Raw genomic sequence first — 27,990 nt, forward strand, 5'->3', positions numbered from 1 at the left:
CCAGACTATGCTCTTCAATGATTTTATCAAACTCGAGTGCTTTGTCTATAGTTTATATTACCAAATGTCGAGGGAAAGAAAAAAAAGAAAAACATTGAGATTATTACGCAAAGTTCAAAGCTAACAAAAGTAGTTGATCGACCGCTCTTTGATTTGTCCGCCCCTTTGTTCTCCCTTCCCACTGTTCCCAACTCTCAACGGACTTCTCGAGGTCTCATTTTCTCTCTCTTTTAGATCTCTCTCTACTATACATCTCCTTCACTTCACCATTTTCCATTTCCATTTCTCCCTCCCTCCAAAAATGCATTCCTCGCTCTCTCTCTCGTTCTCCGCGACCTCCTCCTCCGCCGCCACCGTTTCCAGATCACGACACTCATTCCACTCTCCCGCCGTCGCCACGCCTCTCAATCTCCGCTTCTGCGGCTTGAGGCGCGAGGCATTTGCTTCAGGTCTCGCTGCTTCTCGCAACCGCCACCACTCCCACCTCCCTCGCCGCCCTCGCTCCGCCGCAGTCTCTGCCGCGCTTTCTAGCAATGGCATCCCTCCCAAATCGTTCGACTACGATTTGCTTATTATCGGCGCCGGCGTTGGCGGCCACGGCGCCGCGCTTCATGCCGTCGAGAAGGTTCGATCTCAGAAAACAAAACTACATGCCTACTTGTTAATGCGGGATGCATACTTTGATAAATTGATAATCATAGTTGTTACTAAGTTACTAAACCGAATTAATCTCAAGTGTGCGTATGGAAATTGATATGGCAATTGATCTTCATATATACGATGTATCGAGAAATTGATAGCCGTTAATGAATATTGAATGCTGACTGCGGGATAGAGTAAGTTGAGTATCACATTTTTGTGAGAGAAGTTTTATTAACGGTATGATTGCAGGGTTTGAAAACAGCTATTGTGGAAGGAGATGTGGTGGGAGGGACATGTGTGAACCGAGGCTGTGTTCCTTCCAAAGCTCTTTTGGCCGTGAGTGGTCGTATGCGAGAACTAAAGAGCGATCATCACTTGAAGTCCTTTGGCTTACAGGTTAGAGTGTTGCACTATGTGGGAGTATTTGTAATGAAATTCGAATATGAATTTAATTAAAATGAACGTCGTATATAATATAACGCCATGTATAGTAAGTTGACTTTTATAATAATTGCTACAAAAGTTATGCCAACAATGATTTCTGGTTGGTTGACAGAAAGACAACCAAATTCTTAGAATATTATTACATGGTAGATGTGTAGATTGTAGAGTGATTGACACTTACATGATTATTTTGCTTTATTTTTTGCTCGTTTTAGGTTTCTGCTGCCGGCTATGACAGACAAGGAGTCGCTGATCATGCTAATAATCTTGCTTCGAAAATCCGTAATAACTTGACCAACTCAATGAAAGCGCTTGGAGTAGACATACTTACTGGTTTTGGAACTATTCTGGTAATGTGACATATTGCCTGTGAGGATTCTATGGCATTATAAATGCTTAGATATCAGTATGATCACTCGCTTTGTGATGGGAATGTTTGAAAATAGAAAATTATTTGGATGAAATTGATTTAGAAATCAAATTCCTTTTTATTTTTACATTCCAGACAAACTATTAGGGAATTGAGCTATTTGTTTATTAGTCAAGCTATAATGAAAAGGCAAAAAGAAAATTTTGACATTTTGGTTACTGCTTTATTTATCAATCTGTGCAGGGTCCTCAAAAGGTGAAAGTTGGCTCCTCAGACAAAATAGTAACTGCAAAAGATATCATCATTGCTACTGGTTCTGTTCCATTTGTTCCTAAGGGCATTGAAATTGATGGTACATATCAATCCTTTCTTTTTATGACATTAATATTTAATGTTCCTTGTTCTAGTTTTACTGAATTCAGTGGATTTAGGCTTGCCTTCCGGCTACAAGAAACGAGAGTGCAATTAGTTGCTAAGCATGCAATGGACAAAAGGGTGATCATTTTGAAGTGGACATATTTTTTTATTAGACTCCATTGACATGTGCATAAGGAACTCTTTCTTCACTATAGACGGATCTTCTGATTTTCAATCTGAAAAGTCAATTTAGTGATTCATGCAGCCCTACAGTTTTGCTTTTTGCAGTCCACACAGTCATAAAGTAGACTGAAACAGTCATTATATCTTCAGCAATTAAAAGTTTCACAAAACTCCCATATATCCTAATTCATCCCCTTTCTTAACATAACTACAGATATTCAGTGTATAATTTAGCTTCCATCCAATTCAAAATTTTATAAATTCTGTCTGGTCCTATATTTATGTTATGAGGAAATCTTCTCTCTAATTTATGACACAAGTTTGATGCTCATGTATAAATTCAAACCTTTGTATCTTTATGTTTTTTTCCATCTCTTGATTGCTTCTAAGTTTTGTTGGGTATAATTACTTTTTAGTGAAAACTTTCCTAAAAATCATCTTCAGGGAAGACTGTGATTACCAGTGATCACGCACTCAAACTGGAATCTGTTCCTGATTGGATAGCAATTGTAGGAAGTGGATATATTGGTCTTGAATTCAGTGATGTATATACAGCACTTGGAAGTGAGGTAGCACATCTTTGTGAATTTTGATACTTTTTCTTTCTCTTTTCATTACCTTTTGTTCTTGAGAAATATTTACAAATAATCAATCCTATCATTTGACATCAGAAATATGTAGATGTTCTGTAAAATCACATTGCAGTTTATACTTTTTATTACTCCAAGAAGTTAACAAATATTTAATCTTTATACTATTTCCTTTTTTTTTAAAAAAAATTATGATCCCTAATTTATTCCTGAAAAGATTAGCAAATTAATAATTGGTATTCTGCAGGTTACTTTTATAGAAGCTTTAGATCAACTTATGCCTGGATTTGATCCTGAAATTAGCAAGTTGGCTCAGAGGGTCCTTATAAATCCCCGGAATATTGACTATCATACTGGAGTTTTTGCAACCAAGGTAACAATATCTTGTAATTTCTTGATATAATTTTATTATTTGGCTACTATGACATGCTACAGTCCTCATGTTTATTGTATAGATCACGCCCGCAAGGGATGGGAAACCTGTCTTGATTGAACTTATTGATGCAAAAACAAAGGAGCCAAAAGACACTCTGGAGGTAGCTTGATCTTTTCCAAAAAGCTTTTAGGTTTATCTCTTTGTTATTTTCAATTGTTAACATTTCTCCCATGTTATATTGTTTTTGCTCTCATATTTAATTATATGTTAAGTTATTTAATTATATATTTAATATTATCATTAGAATTAGAAGTCTAGTATTAGTATAAATAGGAGCTAGTGCTTTATATTTACCATGTTACAATACAACAGATAAGTCTAATATAGTCCTTGTTTCCCTACCTAAACCTCATAAACTGCAGTATCAAAGTGGTCACTGGAATATGTCAGGCCAGCCTTTGTTGTGTGTGTGCTGCCCTTTTTCCTTCCACCTTTGCCATTGTTTGCCTCACTGTACCATCTTCCTCATTGCCTCTGTTTACCACCTTACTGTGGCTGTTTGGCTCCTTTGGGCTGCAGTTTTTTGTATTTGGATTTTGGTGGTTAGTTAGTCTGTTAGGTTTGATGTTTTTGGATAGTTACTTTGGCATTTTTTTGATAGATAGTCTGTTTCCTGCCCTCTATTGTGTGTCACTGCATTATTTGTTAATTTTATTTTGTTTTTTTTTAATTGTAGAAAGTTTAAAGCCTAGTAAGCTTTTAGCTTAAGCGGGAGTTTTAGAATGTCTAGAAAATACCTCATAATATCATTATTGTATCTTAAAATATTGTGGAGTATCTTAGATGATCGCTTAGGAGTAGTTTTCATATTTTTCATTATATTCTATTGTTTGTTTTGTTAATTAATTTGGACTAGGATGTAACCAGCTTAAGTTTGATCTCCCTTTTCTTTTACCTGTATAGTTAATTACTTCAGATTTATTACAAATTGCTGTCTTTGCTTTGCTAAAGGTGGATGCTGCACTAATAGCAACCGGAAGGGCTCCGTTCACACAAGGTCTTGGATTGGAGAATGTAAGCAATTCCGACAGAGATATGCTTAGGATTAGGAGATTTTCTCTAAAGGAAGTAATTGTATATTTTTGTTAACTTGTACCTACAGATTGATGTGGTAACACAGCGTGGTTTTGTTCCTGTGGATGAGCGCATGCGAGTAATCGATGCAAATGGCAAGCTGGTTTGTCTCAACTTCTCAAGTAATAATTATCCCTCCCTGACTTATTGTTACTGACATAGGATGTGGAATGATAGGTGCCTCATTTATACTGTATTGGTGATGCAAATGGCAAGATGATGCTTGCTCATGCTGCCAGTGCACAAGGAATTTCAGGTAAGTGGTAACTCATGTAATTTTCCCAAAAATTTTAGTTTTTGCTGCAATATCATTTGATGAAAAAATTGTCTAACAGTGGTTGAACAAGTCACTGGAAGAGATCTCGTGCTCAATCATTTAAGCATCCCAGCTGCTTGTTTCACTCATCCTGAAATCAGCATGGTTGGATTGACAGAGGTATATCATAATTTTATTTTGTTTGATGTGTCATTCACTGCAACATTTTACAACAAATGAGTTTTCTTTCATGTGTGGTTAACCTTCTCTCCATTCTTCTTTTCCATACTCTTTTCCCTTATATTATTTATACAATAAAATTACTGCCTCTCATTCTTCACTTGAATTCTCATGTGTTGCGATCAAACATAAAATCCTGCAGCCTCAAGCAAGGGAGAAAGGTGAAAAAGAGGGGTTTGAAGTAAGTGTTGCCAAAACAAGTTTTAAAGCTAACACAAAGGCTCTAGCAGAAAACGAAGGAGAGGGACTAGCCAAGGTTATACTTTTGTATCTTCCTCCTTTAATGCTATTCCTGTACAGAAGCTATAAAAGTGTGAAATTTTGCTAATGAGCTCTCTAGTAGAGTTACTATGGCAGTGCCAAAATTATTTGGTCATGAGACTTGTTCTACGCTCTCATTTTCTCTGGATGCATTTACTTCTCTGTTTTCACCAGCTTGACATTGCTAATTGTCGTTTTATGCTTTCTTGCAGTTGATATATAGACCTGACAATGGAGAGATACTAGGAGTTCATATTTTTGGTTTGCATGCAGCAGATCTCATCCATGAAGCATCCAATGCAATTGCATTAGGGACACGTATTCAGGTAAATTTTTCTACCACATTTATGTGTATTGGCATTTAGTTACTAATAATAGTCACAAAGTCTTCACTCTTATTTATCCTGCTTGTTTGGTAAATTTCACCGTTTTGTGGTACAATGCAGGACATAAAATTTGCAGTTCATGCACATCCAACTTTGTCCGAGGTTCTTGATGAACTATTCAAATCAGCAAAGGTGAGCTAATCCTTAATTTTCTTCCAATAACTTTTCTATTCTAACCTTATTAAGACAATAACAATAAGGAATAAAGAATTGAAACAAAGAACATTCACCTTCAGACTTGCACACACACAGCTAGTTTATTGTCGCAGGCGCCTTAACACATGTGTCTTATATTACTGAGGCAGGTTAAAGCACAAGCTTCTAGCCCAGTAAGTGAACCAGTTGCTGTCTAATCTTCCCAAACAAAGTATAAAATTTTGAAGAAATTTACTTGTACTAGGGACTTCCAAAATATTCATCTTCAGGAGGAAGACACAAACACATTCAGAATCCTGTAAAAGAGGGGAACCGTTTGAGGGAAATCAATAATGACCTGATGATGAATAACTGCCGAAGCTTACATGTAATGGTTTCTTTTCTACTTGGTATTCTTAGTGCCTGTCAAAGATGCTTATGCTCATTATTGCAGTTTTTAAACTAGTTTGCTTCATCTAATTATAGTCAATGAGAGGGCCTCTGACAGCGGCCTATTTTTTTAGAGTGCTTCTAGTCTTGCACCGAACATTTATGTACCATTAACAGTTTTCCTTCAGAGATTATGAAATTATGCTCGTCGCCACACCTTTGGCTTCACTACGCTATACGTAAAGCTTCGAATTAGTATTGGATGAAAGTCTTTTTCCTATGGCCATGGTTGTCATTGGTATCGGTCTACCAAATATTTCTAATGTTTATTGGTGCATATGATGCAAATATGAAGCATTCACATGCATCTGATTTGATCAACGAGTTGTGTGAGTGACATTTGTTTGTTAAATTAGTAACTGGGTTATTGGTTCACTTTAACGCGCTGAGTACCAAGTAGAGTTTGGTTGAATCGGAAAAATATCCTCTCTAGTTAATGGAGAGTAACTGGAGAGGTTTATTAGGAGAGAGATAAACATATGGGATACAAATGTGTTTATCTCTCATGTGTCTACCTTTCTCTTAATTAATCTAATTCCCACAGATTCATGTGTCTCTCCTAATGAATCTCTCCATTAACCGGAGGGGAGTTCAACGCGATTGAATCGTTCACCAATTAAGTATTTATGATGGATAGTTGTTTATTAATTACTTTATTGTAGCAGGATGTTTATACTCTAAGAGACTCAACTCTCAACTATGACATTATACTATTCTTTTAGAGAAATCTTAAGAACACACTCTCTAATACATTTTTTAATTGGTTAAAATTTATAAAATTAGGAGAGATAATCTGTAAATATGATGTGGGACACTCTCTTTAAGACTAGGTCAACCACAAAATTCACATGGCTTATCAGATAATAAGTTATCTAAATCAGTTTCAATTGGTTCCCTTGTTCCCCAGGGAAATCGATTAGTTTGGTATAATTTCTGACAGTGGTTTAATTTTCACTTTATCAAGACTTAGAATCACTCTTGGGTTTATGCGAACAGATCTTTTTCGAATCAATAGAAAAAAAATGGGGGATTGATGGTGATGCAATCCAACTCATTATCCAAGGACGGATTATTCTTATTTCTTATATATGAAATATGGGATTTCACTAATATTTGTAAGAATTAACTTTGTCCCCAGTTAGTTATTCGTTTGTAACACCACGTTAAAAATAATTGTCCATGATGCTTAGCATCTTATTCTTAAAAAACCTGATTAAGGATAAAAGGGAAGGAAAACTTGCTAAAAAACTATTATGCAAAAAATATTTTAGCCTCTTACCACATAAGAATATTAGGAAGTTACTATAATATTCTTTAAGCAATATGAAATAATAATTAGCAAAATCGTTTTTAAGATGTCTAAATGCTTCCCCGCAAAATATATGCCTATAACAGACGATCACACCACAAAAAACTCAGCTGTCAGCTCACATCATTCTACGATCCGGCAGCTAAACAAGATCATACCAATCACCAAAATAAAAAAATCCATAAAACACTGAAAGCTCATCCAATTTTATTGGTGTAAAGATCATCATGGAAAATTACGGTAGGCTATGCATGCTTACTTAATTAGATGGAAACGGTAAATGAGGATCAAAATAATAATTTCATAATGAAAATCCTTTTATACAAACTATTCTATATGCATTTTTAGGGGGAAAAAAGAAAAAAAAATCCATAAACTAAAATTTGCTTATACATAAATTAATTCTCCAAAACTCTCTCATATTAACTTCTTCGAAACACTCATATCAACTTCTCCAAAATCTGATTTTAGGCTTTAGCCGTGCATAAATAAATTTTAGCTTATAAAGCTTATTTCTTATTTTCTTATCCTAGAGATCATTTATGAAAAAATATATCTAAACAGACCCTAATTCATGTGTTTTAGTTCATTTCTATACCAAACATCAGTGTTAATAACAGGAAAATTGCAACTTAGACGTTAACCAATAGCTGAGCAAAGTGAAATCATAACACAAAGGACAGTTAGAAATATACCGTTCTTCCCCTATTGCTTTATCACATCAAAGTAGACTAAAAATGAAATTGACAAAAAAACAAAATCAACTCCCTGGGCACGTTATATGCAAATCCAAGACATCTGCCCAGATATAATTATATTCATAAGCATACTAAAAAATAAACATTACTATAGCAGTTACTGAAAGCATAAACAACTGAATAATAATCCATCGATAAAATTTGAAGGGTCTTTAACAAACAAAAACCAGCAACGATGCTATAAGAGTAAGTACTGCATTCTCTCTGGATTAAATTAACTCATCAAAATGACTATACTACTAAATATAGATTTGACACAAAACATATGGGACTTGAATAGCAAATCAAATCCTAATAGCCCCATTTGAGAGTGACACTTTACTCTTCTTCCGTGGCTGTTTCACCGCTCTTCTTGTTATGCTTCCTCGCGTACCTTTGGTTCCTCAGAAACTTTGGATCCATCTATATGAATTGCCAACAACAAATCATTAAAACAAAAATTACATTTAAAAAAACGGGTATGAAATGCAATTCATCGGAAAATATATAAACGTAGATCGATAGAGAAAGAAAAGAAGAGGAGAATACCCCTTTGGTGGAAGTGTGGCGGTGCCTCTTTGGCTTTTTGATGCCATTCTTGTGGGCCTTGTAGGACTGGTTGTGAGCGGTGTGGTTCTTCGACTTAGCCATCTCTGCAATTCAATGCACACAATGTAAGACAATGAAGAGAGCAGCAAAAAAGTAAGAACGTGTTAGAGAAATTGAACAGAGCGAACCCTAATCGTGAAGATCCGGTTGGGCTAAGGTTTTCTGCGGAACAGAATTTCGGGGAAGATGTAGGTGGGCTATTATATATGCCACCTTGTGAGGCGAAACCCTAAGACTTTCCTCGATATGACGATAGTGCCCTTTGCTTATCGAGAATGGCATGGATTTCGGTAAGGGGAGGGCTTGTGGCCCATAAGAACAAGTGATGGTGGAGGCTCAATAATGAAAAAAATGGAATTGGTTTTTGTGAAATGATTTTGTTTTAAATATATTTATGATTTAGTTTTCTTCTTCTGCAATTAATAAAAAAATTATCAGTAAATTATGAATTTTAGAAATTAATTTTAATTTATTTTCTGGCAAAAACATTTTAAAGAAGGAGATAGAAATCTAACTTTCTCATGTAGACAGAAAATTTTAATTACATATTTAACTTATATGAATATTTAATTTCCAATAAATATGTTAAAACTAATCAAATATATTTATACATGAATCATAATTTTCAATAATCAAATTTTTCTGAAATCATAATTTTCAAATAAGAAAAAAATTCAACTCAACTCAACCAAATGTTCCCAAGAGTTTAATTTGAAGATTTTTTTTTAATATTTGAATGATAATAACTTGATTTCTATTACTTTAACAACTTCTTTTAGTAAAAAAATAATAATATTTTTAACAACTTCTTGTTCTGTAAAAAATAAAAAACTTATTGTATAATTTGTTTAGTTTAAAAATATTTAAGAACGAGAGATACTTTGATTTAATGACCAAAATAATGTTTTATTCAATAAAAATCAGAGTTGACAAATGACACGCGAGAGAACCACAAGCTTGGTTTAGAATAACGGGCCCCTGTTTTTAGTTAGATGTCGTGTTTGGGACAAAAAAGAGAAATGAGGTGCATTCGTATTCCTACCACATGCGTTTGGAACGCTGAATTAATTTTCGCCTAAAAGGACAATCTAAGACTTCGGTGGGATCTAGGTTAGCAACCAGCGATCTGGGACTTTTCTTTCTCCCCCACACCACACCCAGATTCAAAAACTCGCTCTGCTCTGCTCTGCAATTCCCCTTCCGTTTCGTTTCGATCTCAAAACATGTTCTTCTTCGATTGGTTCTATGGCATTCTAGCTTCCCTCGGTCTCTGGCAGAAAGAAGCCAAAATTCTCTTCCTTGGTCTCGATAATGCAGGGAAGACCACACTTCTTCACATGCTCAAAGACGAGGTGAGGTTCCTCTCCCTTAACATCAAAATATCAAATCAAATACCTTTTTTTATTATTATTAATTTTTTTTTCATTTTTTTCGATGCAATTGCAGAGATTAGTTCAGCACCAGCCGACCCAACACCCCACTTCGGAGGAATTGAGCATTGGGAAGATCAAGTTTAAGGCTTTTGATTTGGGGGGTCATCAAGTTGCCCGCAGAGTCTGGAAAGACTATTACGCGAAGGTCGGTCAATCTCTTCATTTTCGCTTATCAATTTCTGATTTTTTTTCTTTCCCTTTTCAATGATAAAATGTGTGTCTTGTGCACTGTTAATGTGATTTGTAGTTTCTAAGAAATGGGACTTGGTTTGTGGCCGTGGGATTCTTATTGTTTTTGTTAGAGCTTTGGTGCATATCTGCTTTCGGTGGGATTTGGATGTTGTAGATTTGTGAATTCTAATTCAAATCTTGAGTGGTAAATAATAAGCTCAATTTGATTTTTGGCTTCTACGAAATGGTATTTCTTTTGTGCTCGAGAAGAAGAGGTGCGGGGTATTTTTTATTGGAGGCATTGGTTATCACTTTGTCAATCCTTTGATTCCTGTTATCAGTTTGAGACTTGTTAACTAATCTTTCATAGATCCAATGGCTTCAGGGTTGGCTGACACCACTCTCTTAGCTTTGGTTGGTTTATTCATTATTGTTCACTTCCTATTTGGTGTGCCAGGTTTTCACATGAGTTGTTTTTGTTCTCTAACTCTTTTTCCTGTGATATTTTGTTGACGTGCTGTTGCTGTTCTGGAATCCTTTGAACTTACAACTTGCTTGATTTTTATATGTGCCCGGTGGCACAGATAAAGGTCTCTGTATGACTGTATTTTTTTTTGCACAGCAAAAATCAATATTATATATCTGTATGACTGTATTATTTATCTGATTCGTGAGAGGTAAATATCGACAGTGAGCATTTCACTGATAGCACTTCTTTCAACATTGAAGGGTGTGTTTTACGTGTATCTTTTGTAACATGTCCAAAATTTTCCCAATGATTTAGAAAGAAAGGAGCACACAGGAGAGTGCAAAGAACAAATAAGGGATGCATAGATCTCTGAAAGATCTAATAAATTGGTACATCCTGTTGAAATTAAAATGAAGCCAAAATTCTAATTGATACACTTTTCTTTGAGGGAGGAGAGCTATTCATTAAGATCGGCATGAAGTTAGATTGATGGTTATTATATGGAGTATTTAGATCATCAACTGTCAGCCTCCCAATTCAAGTATATATTTTTGTTTCACGATTTTTGTTCCATTGAGCCATAACTTATTGAGGTGTTGGTGGTTTCTTTATCAATGATTGTTTTTCACTTTATTCCCCTGGATTCATTGTAATTGTTGTTTGTAAACACATACCTAAAATGCAATGGCTCCAAATGCTGCTTAGAAAGTTTTGGTATTGCTTTAGAATTCACACGCACTTTGGTTTTCCAGGTGGATGCAGTAGTTTACCTGGTTGATGCCTTTGACAAAGAGAGGTTTGCAGAATCAAAGAAGGAGCTTGATGCCTTGCTTTCAGATGAATCATTGGCAAATGTTCCATTTCTTGTGCTAGGCAACAAGATTGACATTCCATATGCTGCATCAGAAGAAGAGCTACGTTATCATCTAGGCCTGACCAATTTCACCACGGGGAAGGGGAAGGTCAACCTCACGGAGTCGAACCTTCGGCCTCTAGAAGTGTTCATGTGCAGCATTGTACGCAAGATGGGATATGGAGATGGCTTCCAATGGGTCTCTCAATATATTAAGTAGATTCTGGCATCATTTCCCCCCTTTCCTTGATCTACCAGCACTGTCTGCAGTTACATCAGAAGAGGTTTTTTCTGTTTTTGCTATTGATGATTTCATTTTGATTGGATTATTTAATACAACTGCAGTTATGTTATGTTATGTGTCAAAATTTGTATCTTTAGATATTTTCTCTTGTGGGGTGGGGGATATTCTGTTTGAAACACTGGATTCTGTTGTAGGGGTTATGTATGACCGGGGAGAAACACAATAATAACACTGGAAAAATTTTATTCCACTTTCTTCCCGGAAGATTTTGACTGGAAACTGAGCTTTTTCTTATCTCTTTCTCTTCCGATTCCCTTATAAAAGTCAATAAACTTATCATCCATAATGACTTGTACTTAAATAAAATTATAAAATTATTTTATACTGACATTGCATCATCTATTTTCCTGTAATATATTACCTTGGATTTGATTTGAAGGGCATCATGTTTTTAACCCAATAAAGATTTTAAGAAAAAGATTACTTTATGGAGTCACGCCTACTTTTGAATTGAAAATTTGATTATGCGTAGGAACCAGGAGGACGTGATAGTTTTGGCTACCTACAAAGGTATTTCAACGCCTAACTTCGTAGGTATTGTAGAGCGTGATAATTTTTTTTGTATGGGTGCAGAATGACATTAGTGTTAGGATGAGTATGATTAGTAGCCATTCAACCTTTAGATGGATTATCATTATTAGTCATTCAACCCTTAGATGGATTATCATTAGTAACCATCCAACCGGTGTGTTTTTTTTAGGTTACTATGACGTTAATGCATAATATTCACAAGTTTTGTTTACAATTAATTTTTGCCAAAAAATTGATTATTTTTAATGTGATTATTTTTAATTGTTTTTTTTAGGTTACTATGACGTCAATGCATAATATTCACAAGTTTTGATTATTTTTACTTGAAAAAAATTGAGTTTAATTTTACGACCAACTATTTATTGACCAATATTTAGTTGAGTCCTTATCCAGTTGTTTCTTAAAATACTTTTATTTTAAACCAAAATGTGGAAACTAGCGAGACCTTATTGAGTTCAGTCTTGAGTGATAACATAGGTAAAAATGTAGGATTTTAATTTAATTTTATTATATTATAAGAGTGGAAAAGTCATTTAATATAATTATATTTTGTCTTTTCTCTATTATTTTAACTAAACAATATGAAAAATATTTTATTCATGTCATATTCTTTCTTATATTTCCTATTCTAAACAATTTTAAATTTAATCTATTTTTTTTGTTAAATTAATTTTTTGTCCTCTAATTTATTTATTTTTTTCGTTTAATTTGATGATTTTTTTTGTTTAATTTGATTATCTAATTTTTAAAATTAGTTTGATTTAACTCTTTAATTTTTTTGGATTCAATTTGATTTTTTTATTTTTATAATTAGTTTAATTTGATCCAGCCGTCTAAATTAATTTAAGTGATTTTATCATATAAATTTGACCATACCTTCTATAGTGATTTAAAATTATTATTAAGTGATTTTAAGTCGTCAAAAAGTATAATTTTTTAATATTGTCGGTCAAAATTTAGACACTATGAATAAATTGAATTAATTTTAAAATAAACCTAAAAAATAAATTAGATGAACACTAAATTAATTTAACTTTTTTTATGTCTCTATTTATTCTCACAGTTAAACAAGAGATAGTTTCACAAACTATAGAATACTAGTCAAAGGCAAGGCAACACTGATTAGAACAAAAGTGAGTTTCAATGCCATAACCTGCATGCATGCTCTACTGACATTAAGATAGAAGCATGAGTGACAATGCCACAATTTGCACGTATGCCCTATGATATATTATGATAGAAGCACGCATTTACAATGTGTCTGATTGATTTACTATTTAGACTTAAATAAAAAATGATTTAGAGATTAATATTTTAAATTTACTGTAATTAGTAATTTTGCATAGGACAAAAAATACTTGGATAAAAAGCAACATTTTACTGCAGTACGTTGCCTTTGTCGAGTTGAAACGAATTCAAAAACGCCTTTCACACACGCGATTCTTTTCGTAGATATGTGACAACAACTTTTCACGTACGTGTAATTTTTTTTTTTTGTTCCCTTGTTTTTGACGTTTTGTAATTAGTTTAGCTTTTCTGGAGCTAACTAGTTAAGAAAAATCTGTGGTTTATTTATTATTATTATTATTTATGAGGCTCTAGCATGAACTATGAACTGTTAAACCCAATGACGCGTACCAACCAATCAAATTCACACCACTGGAATTTCCACCCAATAACCGGCTACTCCAGTTTCCCCTGTTTTGCCCTCATAAACATTTTTGCTCATTTTCCTCTGCCACCGCTCAGTCCATATATTTCACTGGCCAAGCCGGTAACCGGTATTCACTCGCCCCCAATATATGATGAAAAATTTCTGAAGGCAGAAAAACAAAAACAAAAGAAAAGAAAACTGGTTCTTCTTTTCGCGTTGCGTTTTCTTGGTGTCTCTGTCGATTCTTCTTCTGAATTTTAATACTTAGGAAGTTTAGTTTTCTCTCTTGGCTTCTCCGGTTGGAGTTTCCGGCGACCTTGTCGGAGATTTTGTTGTTTATTTTTCACACCACTTGTGAAACTTCTCAAGAAAAAGAAAAAGGATGTTTCTTGTTGATTGGTTCTATGGAATTTTGGCGACCCTTGGCCTGTGGCAAAAGGAGGCGAAGATTTTGTTCCTAGGGTTAGATAATTCTGGGAAGACCACTTTGCTTCACATGCTCAAAGACGAGGTTTTTCTTTTTCTTTTTTAACTTTACTTTTGTGATATTCTTATTATTGGATTGGATTTTGATTTTACTTATATTTATAATAATTTTTTAAAGTGGTGAATTGAAATTTTGCAGAGACTTGTTCAGCATCAACCTACTCAATATCCCACTTCGGAGGAGTTGAGTATTGGGAAGATAAAGTTTAAGGCTTTCGACTTGGGTGGTCACCAGATTGCTCGTAGGGTCTGGAAGGACTATTACGCTCAGGTTTCTTATATATATATTTTTTTCTTATTTCAATTTTTCAGTTTCACTTCATGTTTATGAATACAGGACATTCGAATGGTTTTAGTTCCTTTAGTTCATTATTATTATTATTGAGCATGGTATGTTAGATTGATTGTAATTTTACATCCTATAATAAGGTTTTTGAATTGATAGTCAAAGCATGCTAGCTTGAATTTTCTGTTTCGTAAATGCCATGCCACTTGGGTATGGAATATGGATTTGGCAAATAACCCTAAATGATGTATATATTTTATAAGGAAATTTGTTAATTGTACATTTGCACGTAGGCTAAAAGAACAAAAAGAGATGAGAGTATGTGATTGGTTGTTTTTTAATACCTAATTCATATGTTGATTGCTATCGAGTTTTCAAATCAAACATTGACATGGACATCTTTCTAAAATTCCAAAACATTATTGCTTTGAAATCAGCCTAATTTGCTTGATGATGATGAAATCATGTAGGTGGATGCTGTAGTGTACCTGGTTGATGCATTTGACAAGGAAAGGTTTTCAGAATCAAAGAAGGAGTTGGATGCTCTTCTCTCTGACGAGTCACTAGCAAATGTGCCTTTCCTCATCTTGGGAAACAAGATTGATATACCTTATGCTGCTTCAGAGGATGAACTACGTTATCATATGGGCCTCACTAACTTCACCACAGGCAAAGGCAAGGTTAATTTGGTTGACTCCAATGTTCGTCCTTTGGAGGTTTTCATGTGCAGTATTGTCCGCAAGATGGGGTATGGTGAAGGCTTTCAGTGGCTCTCTCAGTACATTAAATAGAGAACAAGTGTTTGCTCTTTATTATCCTCATGCTAATGTAGTCTCCACATTAGCGTATCTCTGCTCATGTAAATTGGATATACTTTAATGGTGGTTTTACTTTTTCTTTGTTATGAATGAGACATACTAGTTTCTATATTTTTTGGTGTCAGTTGCCAGCTTGTGTTGCAGTTCTATATATATTGGTTATTAAAATTGCGTAGTTACTAGTTAATAAATGGTGGCTTGAATGTTACTTTGTGATTGTGCACGTTTGACAGTGTTTTTCGTTTAGTTGACAATCGACACTACGGCCATAAGGACTAAGGAGAATATTTTGGTGGCAGTAAATCTTAGGATACTTGTGACCAATGATAATTTGTTAGTCCACTTTTCTCAATATTTCTTTACGAAACTCGGGTTGAGAGATGTCTGCAGATCAGCTTAGATTTGCTCAAGTAGACTTTAGGTTTATTCAACATAGCAAGGCCATGCATGTAAATAAATCTCTTACCCACTTGAGTGGTTTGAAGTAAACAACTTATATTTTGGACACAAGTATTTAGGTTTTGACTTCTGATTCTACAATTTTAAAATGTTAGGTTATGAAAACATTAGCGGTCAAAAACACAATTCTGAAGTGAGTTTTTTCCCTAAAAAAATGTGTAAAAGCTTATTTGATTTGCATGAATAATATTATTATTCACATAGATATCTATCAAATGATAGAATTATTTTCATTTGAAAATACGACGGGTAAATTTTGATCGTACATGTCAATGGTCACATTGATCACTTAAAAAGGCTATGACTTTTAGTCATTCTTATAATTTTAATAATCATTTGTTTCCTTCATTCTCAAATAAAAATAGCCTTATCATTTGATCCGTCTTCAGAAGGTGGAAGTGACCTCAATAAGGCAGCGTGCAAAATGAAAAGGCTAGTTTTATTGAAAATGATAAGGCTAAATCTTAAATATACATATATTGATAGTCAAAAACAAAAGTTATTTTAAGGTTATTTGAATGACTTTAAAAAAAAAAGAGACGTGAGTTCTATTTTAATTTGACTATGTGAAATTTATTGATTTATATTCACTAATCTCACATGTTTGTCACTTAATGTTCTCTTTCACTCTCTCTACACACAATCACCACGCGGATATAAATGAATCTTTTGGAATAATATTATCCTACAACATTCTCCTACTTTCTTTATGATAAATATTGAATTCGTTTTATATTTTTAAAACATGCTCTAAATAGACAGATTCGTATGAAAGTTTGTACAAAGATACAACATTGCTCAATCTTTTGAAGTGTAGAAATCACAAATATTTTCCTCCCAACAAAGTATTTTCTACATACAAGGTCAAAAACTGAATTCCTACTAACATGATTAAAGAACCTCACAATATACCAAATTACCAATTGTGCCATATCTTACTGGCCATGGAAGTATAAACCTAGTTGTTATTAATATATGCAATCGTATACTTTGAAGAATTATATAAAAATTGTATGATATGAAGTTGTAGGAATATTTGTTTATAATGCAAAGGCAAAACAAGGTTCAGATGGGACCCACCTAACAAAGGATCCAATTGCTAACAAATGTGTTTCACCTGAATCCTGTGTCTTTTTCTCTCTTCACTAGAGAGGATCCGTGTCCTATTTGTTCACGCACACGCAGTATTCCGGAAGACACTGGGAGCACGCACTACTAAGGCAGGCTTCATATAGAAACAAAGCCACTAAACTAAATTGTGACCAAACTTTACTCATCCCTACCTTAGTCCTAACCCTATAGTCTTACAGTTACAAACGTGCCCGTAAAAAATACCAATCAAATGACATTGGATTATCTCTTGCTCTTTGATATTGATACAATTTGTTTTTAATTTAGATTTAACTTACATAATATCGGTGAGTATCATGATAAATTTAATCATTAATCTAAAGAGATAACTGATATTGGATATGGTAATTTAAGAAACAAAAAGTGTCTTTGTACATATCGGCTAATACTGAAGATGTGTTGGCGCCTATAAATAATAATTATAAAAATTCGCTCTGATCTTTGTTGCCTCTGCTATTTTTTAGTTAAAAGAAACGAAGAAGCATTACCATCCCCGGACCAGGCTTGTGGCTATAACTATTCTAGTATTCAGTATATTAAACTTTGGGGTGGCACAGTATCCTTGCATCAGAAGTTTCAACCATAGAGCCCAATAACAGATGAAAACTTTATATAATGACCCATTCTAGGATACTAAGGAAGTCTTAAACGGTCGAGGGGAACTTACAAAATCTACAGTTGCATGTCCACTTCAGTACTAAGAAGTTGTTCGTATTCCCGCTCCAGCTGCACAAAGGAAAATTCTACAAGTGAAAAAACATGCAAAACCAAATCCTCCTAGGATTAATTAAATGTATAGATTAACAGTTACCTTTGCTTGATTAAGGGCCAATTTCATCCTCCTGTACTCTTCTTGTGCTTTCTTCGAACGGAACATAGCCTGCACACGTACTACAGATCTCTCAACACGTTCTTCGGCTTGCTTCCTACCAGTCCGGAAGAATTCCTCCTCTACATCACTTTGCTGATCCTGATCTCCGGTTCCCGCATCGACAGTTTTGACCTGGAGACCACGGAAGCCCCTTCTCTTCAAACGCCAACGCAGCACTGCTTTCTCAACCACACCAACAGACCAAAGAATTTTGCGATAATGCTTCCGAACTTGAAAGCACCGGAATGCAGCCTGCATTGTAACATAGATGTTAGTCAATTTGCCCAACAAAATCTGCTGTTAAGGTATGTGCCAACTAGAAGAGAAGCTTTTACTTGAATTTTAACAGCCTGACGACGCATGTTAAGAAATTCTTTACGAATCTTCCATGTACGGTATGTACACTGAATGCGAGCGGCAGCTGCCATCATTTTCTTTGTCTCGTGGTTCCTAAAGGCATGCTGAATCTTCATTGCTGCAACTATTTTGCGTGCTTGAGCCTCTGGATTGGAAGATGCAACCGCCTTAGTTCTCAGTTTTAGAGAGTGTTCCCTAAATGCAGCATGTATGCGGGAAGCTGCCTCAGCAGCAGTTCGGTAAGCTGTCAACGTATCCTTCAGGTTCTGCTGGTCCTCGGTAAGGTTTGCAGGATTTACTGGATCAGTCGTGCTAGTTTCCAGTGAGCCACTGATATTTCCAGCTAAGCTCATGTCATTGAAGTGCTGAACCAGAGATTTTTCTGAAAGATAAGCTGCTAAGCCATCATGACCCCTCATATAAGCAAGATCAGCAGCAGTGCATCCACCAGGATTTTGTGGAGTAGGATCAGTGACCAAATTTGGCTTCGCCCCAGCAGACAACAGAGTTGCAACCATTTTCTCCCTGAAGATACAAATATTAAATCAAATGTATAAGAAAATTTTAATTCAAAGTTCAAACAGTCTACTTTACCCAACATCATTCTAAATCCACATTGATTATGTTAATGTTCACCTTTATGTAGGGAAAAGAGAAACAGAAAAGAACATGAATGGTGAAACCATGCCAAAAAAGGATTGTTAGGTCAATGTAGTTACAGAAGGGCTAATGGTTTAAACAAGTGGGATGTCTGTGTATTATACCTTCCACAATATGCTGCCCAATGAAGAGCTGTCCATCCAAACCTATCACGGAAATCCAATGACAAGCCTGACCATGAAAATAAGGAAACAGCCCAATTATATCCCAAAATTGCACACAAATGGATTACACTTTGGCCATGAGCATCATATTCAGTAGTCTTGCAGCCTAAAACAATTCTTTCCAAAAGCCATTCCTTTAGTCTGTTTTTCAATGTAATTCCGAACAGGGCATCTTTTGCTTGTGAAAATGGAATTTGGTTGTCTTCAGTTGACTTGATTAAGTATTGCCAACTATTGGAAATAAATGATGTTTTGAGGGCGAATTGCCTAGCCTCTTTAAGTCTATTAGGTGATACTTTACTGGAGATAACATCAAGGTTCAATTGTTTAGCAAAGAGCAAATATGCAAGCCTCATTTGTTGTCGAAACTCGTCCCAATTGTCACTCTCTTCCATTGAAACTGCAGGATCATGCAAAGCAGGAGTACGATATTCAAAATTAACAACTTGGCTAATAGGCTTATGGCCATCAATGCTCAAGTAGAGATTCACAAATCCTGGAGAGTGTGGTGATACCCAGCAACGGTAGACCCCAACCTGAACAATTTCTGCAGGAACACTAACATCACCACAGACACATAATAGATTGGACTTTGAAAGGTGCATATAGTCCTTAAGAAAAAATCCAGTCACCAGGACCTGCAAGTAAAGGAATTCAGAAAGTCAAAATAACAGGTAGCAAACATATGAATTCATCAAGCAGCAAGTATGTACTCAGTTAAATTCTGTTACAATTTGTATACATGAAGATGTGCATGCTTGTAGCCAAAGAGCAACTCATAACACCAATTAAAAGTGATTTTGGCAAGATTGAAAAGAACTAAAAATAATCCTTGGAGTTTATATTTTTGCAGTTTACAGCTATGGAATTCAACAGGAACTCAATCAAGATTGAAATAAAAGACTACGGAATCAACTAAGAAGTAAGAAACCAAATAAAACATTAGAGTTAACTGTTAAAGAAAGATATGCTTAAAGCAGATAATATTTGCTAGTAAGTAGATCTACAAGAAGGGCAAAGGAAACCTTTGATTTCTCGGTGGAAGATACACATGTAGGGGATACATCAGTGATAGTAAATACTTGTTCTGGCAGAGAAGATTCCTGACTATCCACTACCAGAGACGAATATGGTTCATGAATGGATGAAACTGGTGATTCAAGAGCTGGGTCATCTACTGAACATGGTGAATCAGACATGATGTGGTTCACCCACATTCCAAAGCTGTCCTGACTTTGCAATCTATCATTGACCAAAGTGTCCAAGGAATCAACACCACTTAAGGAAACTGTATTATTCTTCTGCTCATGTGGATTTGCTTGATTGTCCATCGTCTGAAGAGTAACACTTTCAGAAAAATTGTAAGGAACTCTGTTGCTCCCAGCAATTGGCTGAGTAAGATTACCAAAAGAAGGAATTTCTGCAGATAGATTGTTGGCTACCTGGTGACAAAGCAAGTATTACAAAGCAGCGGCTATTAAAAAGCAAGTATCTTCAGAAAAAAGAGGAAGAAGTAGGAAGAGGAAGTAAAGGAAATGATATAAGTGAGGTATAATAAGTAAAAATAAGTATTTGCTTCACTATAATTTCAAGGCCTGTTCTTCAAAATGGCTGTGGCCTTTTTTATGTGATTACAGGTGATTTGAAAAATAGTATCACAAAGGTAAAATGGCATCTTAACTCCTAAGCATGTATAATGAAACAATAATATAATAGTCAAAAAGACACTTTAAATGCCGATGTCCTGGATGCTGAATGACTGAACATCTATAAAACATGTTGTCTAGGAAATATAATAAAATCTCTATTACATATACTTTAAAGAGGATGAAATGGTCTTATGATAAATTTCAAAGGACCAACAATCAGGAGGCAAAAGTTGTGACACTGCAGTTTTTGCAGTTCTTTGGCCTGTTTGGTTGAAGAAGGATGCCTGCAATTTTAGGATCTCTTGACCCCTTGGTTTGCTTTAGGATAGGTTTGTACTTTTGGCTTCTCTCATGGCTATTTCATGATAGTGTTCACTATCAACATGCAAAGAGATTGAATAGCCTTGCTGCATCTTGGAATCTTTCTCCTTTCTTGACCTTTCCATTATTAATATTAGAAATTAGAAAAGAGGATATCTTATCCTCCACCTAGTTATTCTCCAGTGCTTCACTCATTTTCTCTCTAATAAAATTTATTTCCCAGGTAAAAAAAAAGTCAAAGAACTAACTGTCCATCACAGAACTCAAATGAGAAAAAGAAAACAAAAAGAGTCATGAATACAAATAAAAGAAAGATAATATTATCTTACATTGCCGAAACTGTCATTCAGTAAAATTTGATCTTGTTGATCAAAATATGGAACAGTGCCTGCAAAAAGTTAATTTTAAGTTATAATAAAATATATGGTGCAATCCAGACAAGTGACTGATTGTGCTTTAATCAACTACCATTTACCTCCATTAGGCACAGTAGAGGCGTTATGATCATTTGTGTCCACTAGGTCATCCCATTCAAGTGTATTAATCTCATGAAGTCTGAGTTCATGACTTTTGACATTTATATTGTTACTCATGTCTGTTTTTGTCCAAATCAGAAAGGCTGAAATTATACACCTTATCAAGTAAAGACAACTACAGTAATAGTTTATTTAGTCGTTTTTATTTTTTTCATAAAATAAAGGCATCAACTAAACAACCAGATATACACAGCATTATAAACCAACAAAAAAATTCTTATTTTTTTTTATCCATAGGAATCGAATATGGGTACCATGGAATTCATAACAACTCACGCACCCTACTCAACTAACTGAGCTAGACTCCCTTGGTAAAAAAAATATATTATTTTCTGCTTCCTTTGGAAAGATGAGCAGAAATGAGGTAGAAGGAATATATCTGCAATATATAAAGACATGCACATGACACATGTTCTTTTCTTGCAACTCATTATCCTGCCTCTCACTGTTTCCAAACAAACACTTAACATCTTCAAAATTAAAATATGAATATTTTAAACAAATGTCATTATTCATTAGCCTTACATATTAATAGCTTACACCAGTACAACTTTTAAGAAGATAGACCACAAATATAAAAATTATTTCTCACCACCAGTATATGCAGTTGTGGTTCCTGAATCTATTTCTTCTGATAAAATCCACGGTGCAGGAGGATCAGAGACAGAACTGGAGTGTGAATTTACAGGAGTGACAGGAGAACCTTGCATCTGTATCATAAACAACAACCCAAAGAATGTCACAAAGCCAATTTATATCCATTTTCACAATCAAATTTTAGAGCACAAATGTCACCTTAAACATGAGTTTATATCTAATTATAAAGATGTTTTAACTGCTAAGTGTCATTCATGAAGAGAAACTAAGTGATTAAAGCCTAGCACTGACAAGCATTTTTTGAAAACTACTTTTTATGTTTATAGAGAGAAAAAAAAATGAACTTTATTCTAAAATGCTAAAAGAAGACTGGAAGGAGAAATAAATGTACTTTTCAACATAATGAAACAATGAGTGGGATATAACTTCTATATTAGCAAACACTTTTAATATCATTGCAAGAAAACAACCTTGGGTTCTTTGAAACTTAAATTTTTTCCAGGGATATGGCATGGGTCACCTCTGCCACAAAAGCCACAGGGTTACCCCTTTAATTGAAAAAAATACAATAGAGAAAATTAGACTCCAACTCTAGGCAAATATTAAGTAAAAAGAAACTGGAGTATATTTAAGCAAAGCAGCACAATAACAAACTGTCGACTTTTAAAGAACCAATTCACATTAACAGCTCATTAAAAAAAAGGGGTTTTATACAATAGAATCTATAATGCTGTACTTGGCCAATTTTTAATGCAAGCTAATAAGCCGTCATGCTCCTACTAATGATGGCTCTGTTAATATTTTGCCATTCCACAGCATATCCGTCCAACATAGGAAATAAGACAAAACCAATGGACTTGAAACAAAAAATGGTTTTCCCCTGTCCTACAATCAACTTTTGGAGCTTATATCCATCATCAAAACTGGTATAAATCCATTTGTTGGGCATGGATATCCTTTCAAACACATAATGGAAAACAACACTATACACAGCTGCTTCACAATACCCAAAATGAAAGAGCCTGTGCACTATACACAGAAAACAAATGAAGTTTTCATCCAGACCAACTGAAAAAACATTTTCACTGTATGAAAATTTTCTTATAGACATAATGATGCCGTATCCAGACATGTTCAAAAGGCTAAAAATCAGTAAATCACAAACTGACTAATGACTATGTATGTATATGGTCTTTCTTCCAGACAAAACAACATACGCATGACACACATAAATCATGGTTGGTGACGTTAAATTGAACTTTTGAAAGGGAAAAAAAATAGAGGAAATGGTGAACAACTGAAAACAACCTCCTGTGTTTCACGGTAATGAACAAGGACTATGTGTTCCATACTCCTGAAAAGAAAATAGTGAAAACAATTTTAAGTCACATTGTTATTAGCAAGTAGCAAACTTATTTTAATTTATACTTTAACCAATATATACAAGAATAACAGAAGCACCATACTACAACATAATTCAGCAGTATGAGCATGCATAAAATTTTGGAATTGGAGCTTTAAGAAACAGCTGACATGCATACTTATCAAGCAGCCAATAACATCTTCGGACAAAATTTGGGTTATCCTGGCCATGTGCATAATATACATGGATCCTTTCTTCATTACCAACCTGATGGATGGGGAAAAGAAAAAAAAATGACCAGAAAGAATGTCAAAAATCAGATATGATGCTAATGAATCAAGAATAACAAAATCTGGAGGAAGGAATTATATGATCATACAGAATAAACACTTAACTTGATGATAAAATTAAAAGCAGAAAGCCACAAACTGATCTGTTTCCCAAATACTACCCAGAAATAATGATAGATATGTGACTCGATCATTGTACAAAAATCGTATATGACATACAAATCCAAGATAATGCCTTATATAAATTAAACATCACCAGTTAAATACTTCAGCACTTACAGATCTAGCAGAGGACAATATCTAAACCCACTAAACACCAAAACTCTCCTAAAAGAAAAAAAAAATACTATTTATAGAGAAAGCACAATGAATTGAACAACATCAATAAAATCGGCAAAATAGAAAACTGAGCTCCAAGAAGCCTTATGTCTTTCAAGATTTAACCACATGTAATGCTTGTCAGGCTACTTGCTATACCCTCTCATCTCTGTGTCAGTGTTTAATTCATTCATATTCCACATAACAAAAAATGATAAATTATCCTATCTACAATATGTTAAAGAAACTAAATTAAAATAAAATAAAAAATTAACACAAAAAAAACAAACAAGAAAATGAAAATCCTCACTTTTAAGTGCTCATGAGCTTCTTTAACAGTTTTCCCATCCTTTTTCTTTTTCCAGTTGTGCCCATCTTTTCGAAAGTTCCTAAGCATCTTGCGGTCAAATAAGACAATAGTACCACCTGTTGACACACAAAATAACAATAATTATAACAACAACAATATTTTCACCAGATACTTGACATTGTCTAATCATTAATAGTGAAAACTTATTTGGATGCAAAATAACTAATCAAAATTCTATTAGCTCCATGAATGAAAAGTCACTCGCAGTGAGACCTTATCCTGCTTTATTCATGATATATACAAATAAATGGTGCATTTTTTTATGAAATAAGAAAATCATTAAAGTAAAAGCAGAAGATTACAAAGAGATTAGAGGAAAATAGATCCCTCCTAAGAATAGAAACTTCAAACTAAATAAATTTTAAACCAGCAATAAAGGGCACAGAAGCTCACAATTTATAAAACAAGCTAGATCACAAAAGCTCCAAAAGTTTATGGAAATTAAGATATGCAGACATAACAGACACAAATGAATATGATGAGATGACACATTGTCTATAAGAAAATGCACGATAGAGCAGAATGGATATGATGCATATCCATTCACGAACATCAAGTTGCAGCTAAATGATAATTACTTTTTGGCAAATTCACTGGCTTGACATTAATGGTAAAATACTTGTAATTACAGAGCATGGCATGAATCTCATTGGGACGGAGCCATCTGGTTCTTGCTTCCTCCATAATGCTCCCCACATCCAAATCTGGGGCATATATAAGAAAACATGTCAGAACAACAAATAAACAGAGAAGGTTAATTCTTTCATTAGTTTCCTTTCCCTTTGACATAGCCTAACAAAAACTATTTTTTTTTTTTTTTGTAAACACGGGGTATCCTCCAGCCAAAAACCAAAGACTAATCCCACAAGGTTCTATGATCCACTTAAAGGGCTGACCTCTCCCACCAGATGACAAAAATTATCATCCATACAATAGTAGGCTTATCAGATAATTTATCAAACCTAGGGACCATCTTATGTAAAATCATTTTGGTTCCAATTAAATATCAGGACATTGTGTTTGAACATCTAGTACTACTCACAACATTAATATAAATTACCCTATCGATAAGGAAAAAAAAAAAACTGCATCTTAGTCATTTGATCAAAATAAACATAGGCATAATTCAAAGACCAACAGTGAAGTACGTGCCTTGCAATGTGTGGAATCCATGCATCTCTGAACCAACCAGTTGCACCGCTAAGTTATTCGCCATATTCACAGAAACCTTCGGAAATTCCGAAAACTTTTCTCCCACCTAAAACTCAGCAAGTGCGTATTACATGAAAAATGAAACAAGAGCAAAGTGACGACTCAATAAAAGAAAACAATCATCGTTCTCAACTAAAAGAAATCAGAAACAGGATGAGAAACTAAAAGGGTAGTGAGAAAAAATAGAAAAAGGTGGTAAGTTTACCTAATTGCAGAGAAGGGTGGGTCTGTTCGTATTGGAACCGATAGAAATATGATCGCCTCGTTGGAGCTGAATGACACTCTTTCTTGTTCCTTTCTGTTTTCTATTCTACAGTCTGACTCTTACACTATTATAGTATTATAAAATTATAAGTTATAAATAAATAAAATAAGAACTAAGTACGATTAAATACTACGAATAAAATAAATTAATAGATGAAGACAAAAGGTTGTTTTACGAGAGTAAAACTACTTATCCAAGGAAAATTATTTTCTTTTACAATGGCTGTAATGAAAAATAACCATACAACCACGCGCATTTATCCCAACATTACCACTAGGTTGATATTAGTGAGTTTTAATACAAAAAATATTCATTATGATAAAATCCTCAAAATATTTAACAAAATACATTAAATGTTATTTAATCCATATATAAGATTAACTTTACCACGCCCATCCAGTCATAAATAAAAATATTTTAAAATGTATAAGATTAATTTTTAGTTTTGAAATATTTTTTATTTTTATTTATATTAATATTTATAAAATCATAATATATATTATATTTTATTTTAAAAAATTAAAAGTAATGAAATGATATCTTCAATATCTCCTTTTCATTTTCATATTAATATCAAGCTAGAAAAAAGAAAGAAAAAAATATTTTCACTAAAATGTCATGTTAAACAAAGCTTATAAACTTTATTAAAAAAATAAGTAAAAAAATCAATTAAAGTTAATTACATATTTTCCAATTTTATTTTATTATTTTTCTGTTTGAAAGTACTACAAAATTTTAATATTTTAATTTAGTATCTTATGAGATTATGTTAAATAAGAATAATGATATTTTGATTATATTTCTCTATTTTCAAAATCTAAGAAATTTAATAAACATATCTAAGAAAATATATTAATAGCATCATATTTATGTTCAACTCATATTTTACAGTAACATAAATCATAGATGAGTGAAATAATCGTGAATTTTGTTTTTCATACGTAGATGAAGTTAAGAATAGTAAATTTCTTTTTTATCTTAAATTTTAGGTTACTTTTATTTTTAGCTTAATTGATAAGTTGTATTTTTTTCAGTTGTAAAATTTTCGTTGAGTATATGTAAAAATAAGGTGTTAGGTTTATGCTCAAACAATAATTTTTATTTTTCTTACCAAATAACTTAAAAAAATATCTCATGTTTATTATTTTGTTTTCTTCTTTTTATCCTTTTTTGCTTATGCTATGATTGACTAATCTTTAAAACTAAAAAATTAATTTATTAAATTATAAGTGTTTGATAAAATTAATCGTTGAAATAATTCAAAAGTATAAAATGACAAAAAAAATAATAAAATTATAATTTATTTTTAAAAAATAATACGAAAATAAAATAAATAAATTGAAGATAAAAATAAAATAAAATATTAAAAATTAAAAGATAAAAGCAAATGTTTTTAAAAACAATACTCCAAAAAATATTAGAAATTATTAAAAAAATTATTTATCAAATCTTTTAACTAGTAAAAAAAGGTTAAAAATAAACTTAAATACCTTATTTTGATGAATCAATGATACTATGGGTGTCTTTTCTTCTTCTTTATCCTTTCTCTTTTTGTCTTACTTTCTTCTTTCTTTCCAGTCCAAGTTTCTTCAATCTGTCCTTATTCCATATTTTTTATCTTCTCTAAAATATTTTTAAAATTAAAAGAAATGAAAATTATAAATAATATCTAGTTTAATTATTATAATGTTTTTTAAGGATAAAAAAAAACACTTGGGTCAAATTTGTAGTGCTCACTAGTCTAAATTCATTTGGCGGCTTCTCGTGGCCACCGAAAGAAAATGTGTACATGTACTATCTAAGTATATATCTATTGTTGTTTCTTGCAAAACACTTTGACATTATAGGTAAGGATATGTGCCTGAGCTTTGGAGGATAAAAATTAACTCAAAAGAGTACTTAAATAAAAATGATTTTAAGGAAGCGAGTGATGATTAAAAGAA

At 33.6% G+C, this 27,990-nt stretch overlaps 5 protein-coding genes across 9 annotated transcripts; 3 read left to right on the plus strand and 2 right to left on the minus strand.

Moving 5' to 3' along the window:
* The first annotated feature begins 87 nt into the window (after positions 1–87).
* Positions 88–5,978, plus strand: LOC100809578 (dihydrolipoyl dehydrogenase 2, chloroplastic). The gene is made up of 15 exons (XM_041017420.1): positions 88–625; positions 892–1,038; positions 1,302–1,436; positions 1,700–1,808; positions 2,441–2,565; positions 2,834–2,959; positions 3,042–3,122; positions 3,974–4,036; positions 4,125–4,199; positions 4,274–4,352; positions 4,432–4,532; positions 4,735–4,848; positions 5,066–5,179; positions 5,300–5,371; positions 5,545–5,978. Exons 1-15 carry the CDS (start codon positions 302–304, stop codon positions 5,590–5,592), a joined length of 1,713 nt encoding a protein of 570 aa, XP_040873354.1. The 5' UTR covers positions 88–301; the 3' UTR covers positions 5,593–5,978.
* Positions 5,979–8,008: 2,030 nt separating this feature from the next.
* Positions 8,009–8,760, minus strand: LOC100810108 (60S ribosomal protein L29-1). Its single transcript, XM_003529489.5, has 3 exons — positions 8,608–8,760; positions 8,420–8,523; positions 8,009–8,293 (listed from the first exon to the last, which is right to left on the minus strand). Exons 2-3 carry the CDS (start codon positions 8,519–8,521, stop codon positions 8,210–8,212), a joined length of 186 nt encoding a protein of 61 aa, XP_003529537.1. The 5' UTR covers positions 8,522–8,523; positions 8,608–8,760; the 3' UTR covers positions 8,009–8,209.
* Positions 8,761–9,409: 649 nt separating this feature from the next.
* On the plus strand, positions 9,410–11,928 carry LOC100810637 (GTP-binding protein SAR1A). Its single transcript, XM_003529490.5, has 3 exons — positions 9,410–9,831; positions 9,926–10,057; positions 11,305–11,928. The coding sequence occupies exons 1-3, from the start codon at positions 9,703–9,705 to the stop codon at positions 11,623–11,625; spliced, it is 582 nt and encodes a 193-aa protein (XP_003529538.1). The 5' UTR covers positions 9,410–9,702; the 3' UTR covers positions 11,626–11,928.
* A 2,137-nt stretch (positions 11,929–14,065) lies between these two features.
* Positions 14,066–15,691, plus strand: LOC100811178 (GTP-binding protein SAR1A-like). Its single transcript, NM_001254236.2, has 3 exons — positions 14,066–14,405; positions 14,520–14,651; positions 15,137–15,691. The coding sequence occupies exons 1-3, from the start codon at positions 14,277–14,279 to the stop codon at positions 15,455–15,457; spliced, it is 582 nt and encodes a 193-aa protein (NP_001241165.1). The 5' UTR covers positions 14,066–14,276; the 3' UTR covers positions 15,458–15,691.
* Positions 15,692–17,392: 1,701 nt separating this feature from the next.
* Positions 17,393–26,136, minus strand: LOC100793970 (calmodulin-binding transcription activator 5). Of its 5 annotated transcripts, none has more exons than XM_014778213.2 (14): positions 25,988–26,136; positions 25,723–25,828; positions 25,200–25,274; positions 24,511–24,626; positions 23,771–23,859; positions 23,538–23,583; positions 22,225–22,342; positions 21,572–21,715; positions 21,426–21,484; positions 20,152–20,568; positions 19,067–19,764; positions 18,281–18,827; positions 17,886–18,197; positions 17,393–17,800 (listed from the first exon to the last, which is right to left on the minus strand). In XM_014778213.2, the coding sequence occupies exons 2-14, from the start codon at positions 25,784–25,786 to the stop codon at positions 17,747–17,749; spliced, it is 2,739 nt and encodes a 912-aa protein (XP_014633699.1). In that variant the 5' UTR covers positions 25,787–25,828; positions 25,988–26,136; the 3' UTR covers positions 17,393–17,746. The 5 variants fall into 5 exon arrangements, with proteins under 5 accessions (XP_014633699.1, XP_040873356.1, XP_014633700.1 ...); XM_041017422.1 differs by having other exon boundaries at positions 21,572–21,691; positions 25,190–25,274; XM_014778214.2 differs by having other exon boundaries at positions 25,190–25,274.
* Positions 26,137–27,990: the final 1,854 nt, after the last annotated feature.

This window comes from Glycine max, chromosome 7 (assembly GCF_000004515.6).
Source record: "Glycine max cultivar Williams 82 chromosome 7, Glycine_max_v4.0, whole genome shotgun sequence".
NCBI classification, from domain to species: Eukaryota; Viridiplantae; Streptophyta; class Magnoliopsida; order Fabales; family Fabaceae; genus Glycine; species Glycine max.

What these genes read in the sequence shown, in the direction of transcription:
- LOC100809578 (XM_041017420.1), top strand. Translation starts at nt 302, where the DNA reads ATGCATTCCTCGCTCTCTCTCTCGTTCTCCGCGACCTCCTCCTCCGCC. An exon ending in TCGATGCAAATGGCAAGCTG is followed by an intron (nt 4,200 to 4,273) that starts GTTTGTCTCAAC and finishes GTGGAATGATAG; the next exon opens with GTGCCTCATTTATACTGTAT. An exon ending in CAGTGCACAAGGAATTTCAG is followed by an intron (nt 4,353 to 4,431) that starts GTAAGTGGTAAC and finishes ATTGTCTAACAG; the next exon opens with TGGTTGAACAAGTCACTGGA.
- LOC100810108 (XM_003529489.5), bottom strand. Translation starts at nt 8,521, where the DNA reads ATGGCTAAGTCGAAGAACCACACCGCTCACAACCAGTCCTACAAGGCC. An exon ending in GCCACACTTCCACCAAAGGG is followed by an intron (nt 8,294 to 8,419) that starts GTATTCTCCTCT and finishes CAATTCATATAG; the next exon opens with ATGGATCCAAAGTTTCTGAG.
- LOC100810637 (XM_003529490.5), top strand. Translation starts at nt 9,703, where the DNA reads ATGTTCTTCTTCGATTGGTTCTATGGCATTCTAGCTTCCCTCGGTCTC. An exon ending in TTCACATGCTCAAAGACGAG is followed by an intron (nt 9,832 to 9,925) that starts GTGAGGTTCCTC and finishes ATGCAATTGCAG; the next exon opens with AGATTAGTTCAGCACCAGCC. An exon ending in GGAAAGACTATTACGCGAAG is followed by an intron (nt 10,058 to 11,304) that starts GTCGGTCAATCT and finishes TTGGTTTTCCAG; the next exon opens with GTGGATGCAGTAGTTTACCT.
- LOC100811178 (NM_001254236.2), top strand. Translation starts at nt 14,277, where the DNA reads ATGTTTCTTGTTGATTGGTTCTATGGAATTTTGGCGACCCTTGGCCTG. An exon ending in TTCACATGCTCAAAGACGAG is followed by an intron (nt 14,406 to 14,519) that starts GTTTTTCTTTTT and finishes GAAATTTTGCAG; the next exon opens with AGACTTGTTCAGCATCAACC. An exon ending in GGAAGGACTATTACGCTCAG is followed by an intron (nt 14,652 to 15,136) that starts GTTTCTTATATA and finishes GAAATCATGTAG; the next exon opens with GTGGATGCTGTAGTGTACCT.
- LOC100793970 (XM_014778212.2), bottom strand. Translation starts at nt 25,786, where the DNA reads ATGGCGAATAACTTAGCGGTGCAACTGGTTGGTTCAGAGATGCATGGA. An exon ending in GCCAGTGAATTTGCCAAAAA is followed by an intron (nt 24,627 to 25,148) that starts GTAATTATCATT and finishes GTGTGTCAACAG; the next exon opens with GTGGTACTATTGTCTTATTT. An exon ending in GTCAGGCTGTTAAAATTCAA is followed by an intron (nt 18,198 to 18,280) that starts GTAAAAGCTTCT and finishes GTTACAATGCAG; the next exon opens with GCTGCATTCCGGTGCTTTCA.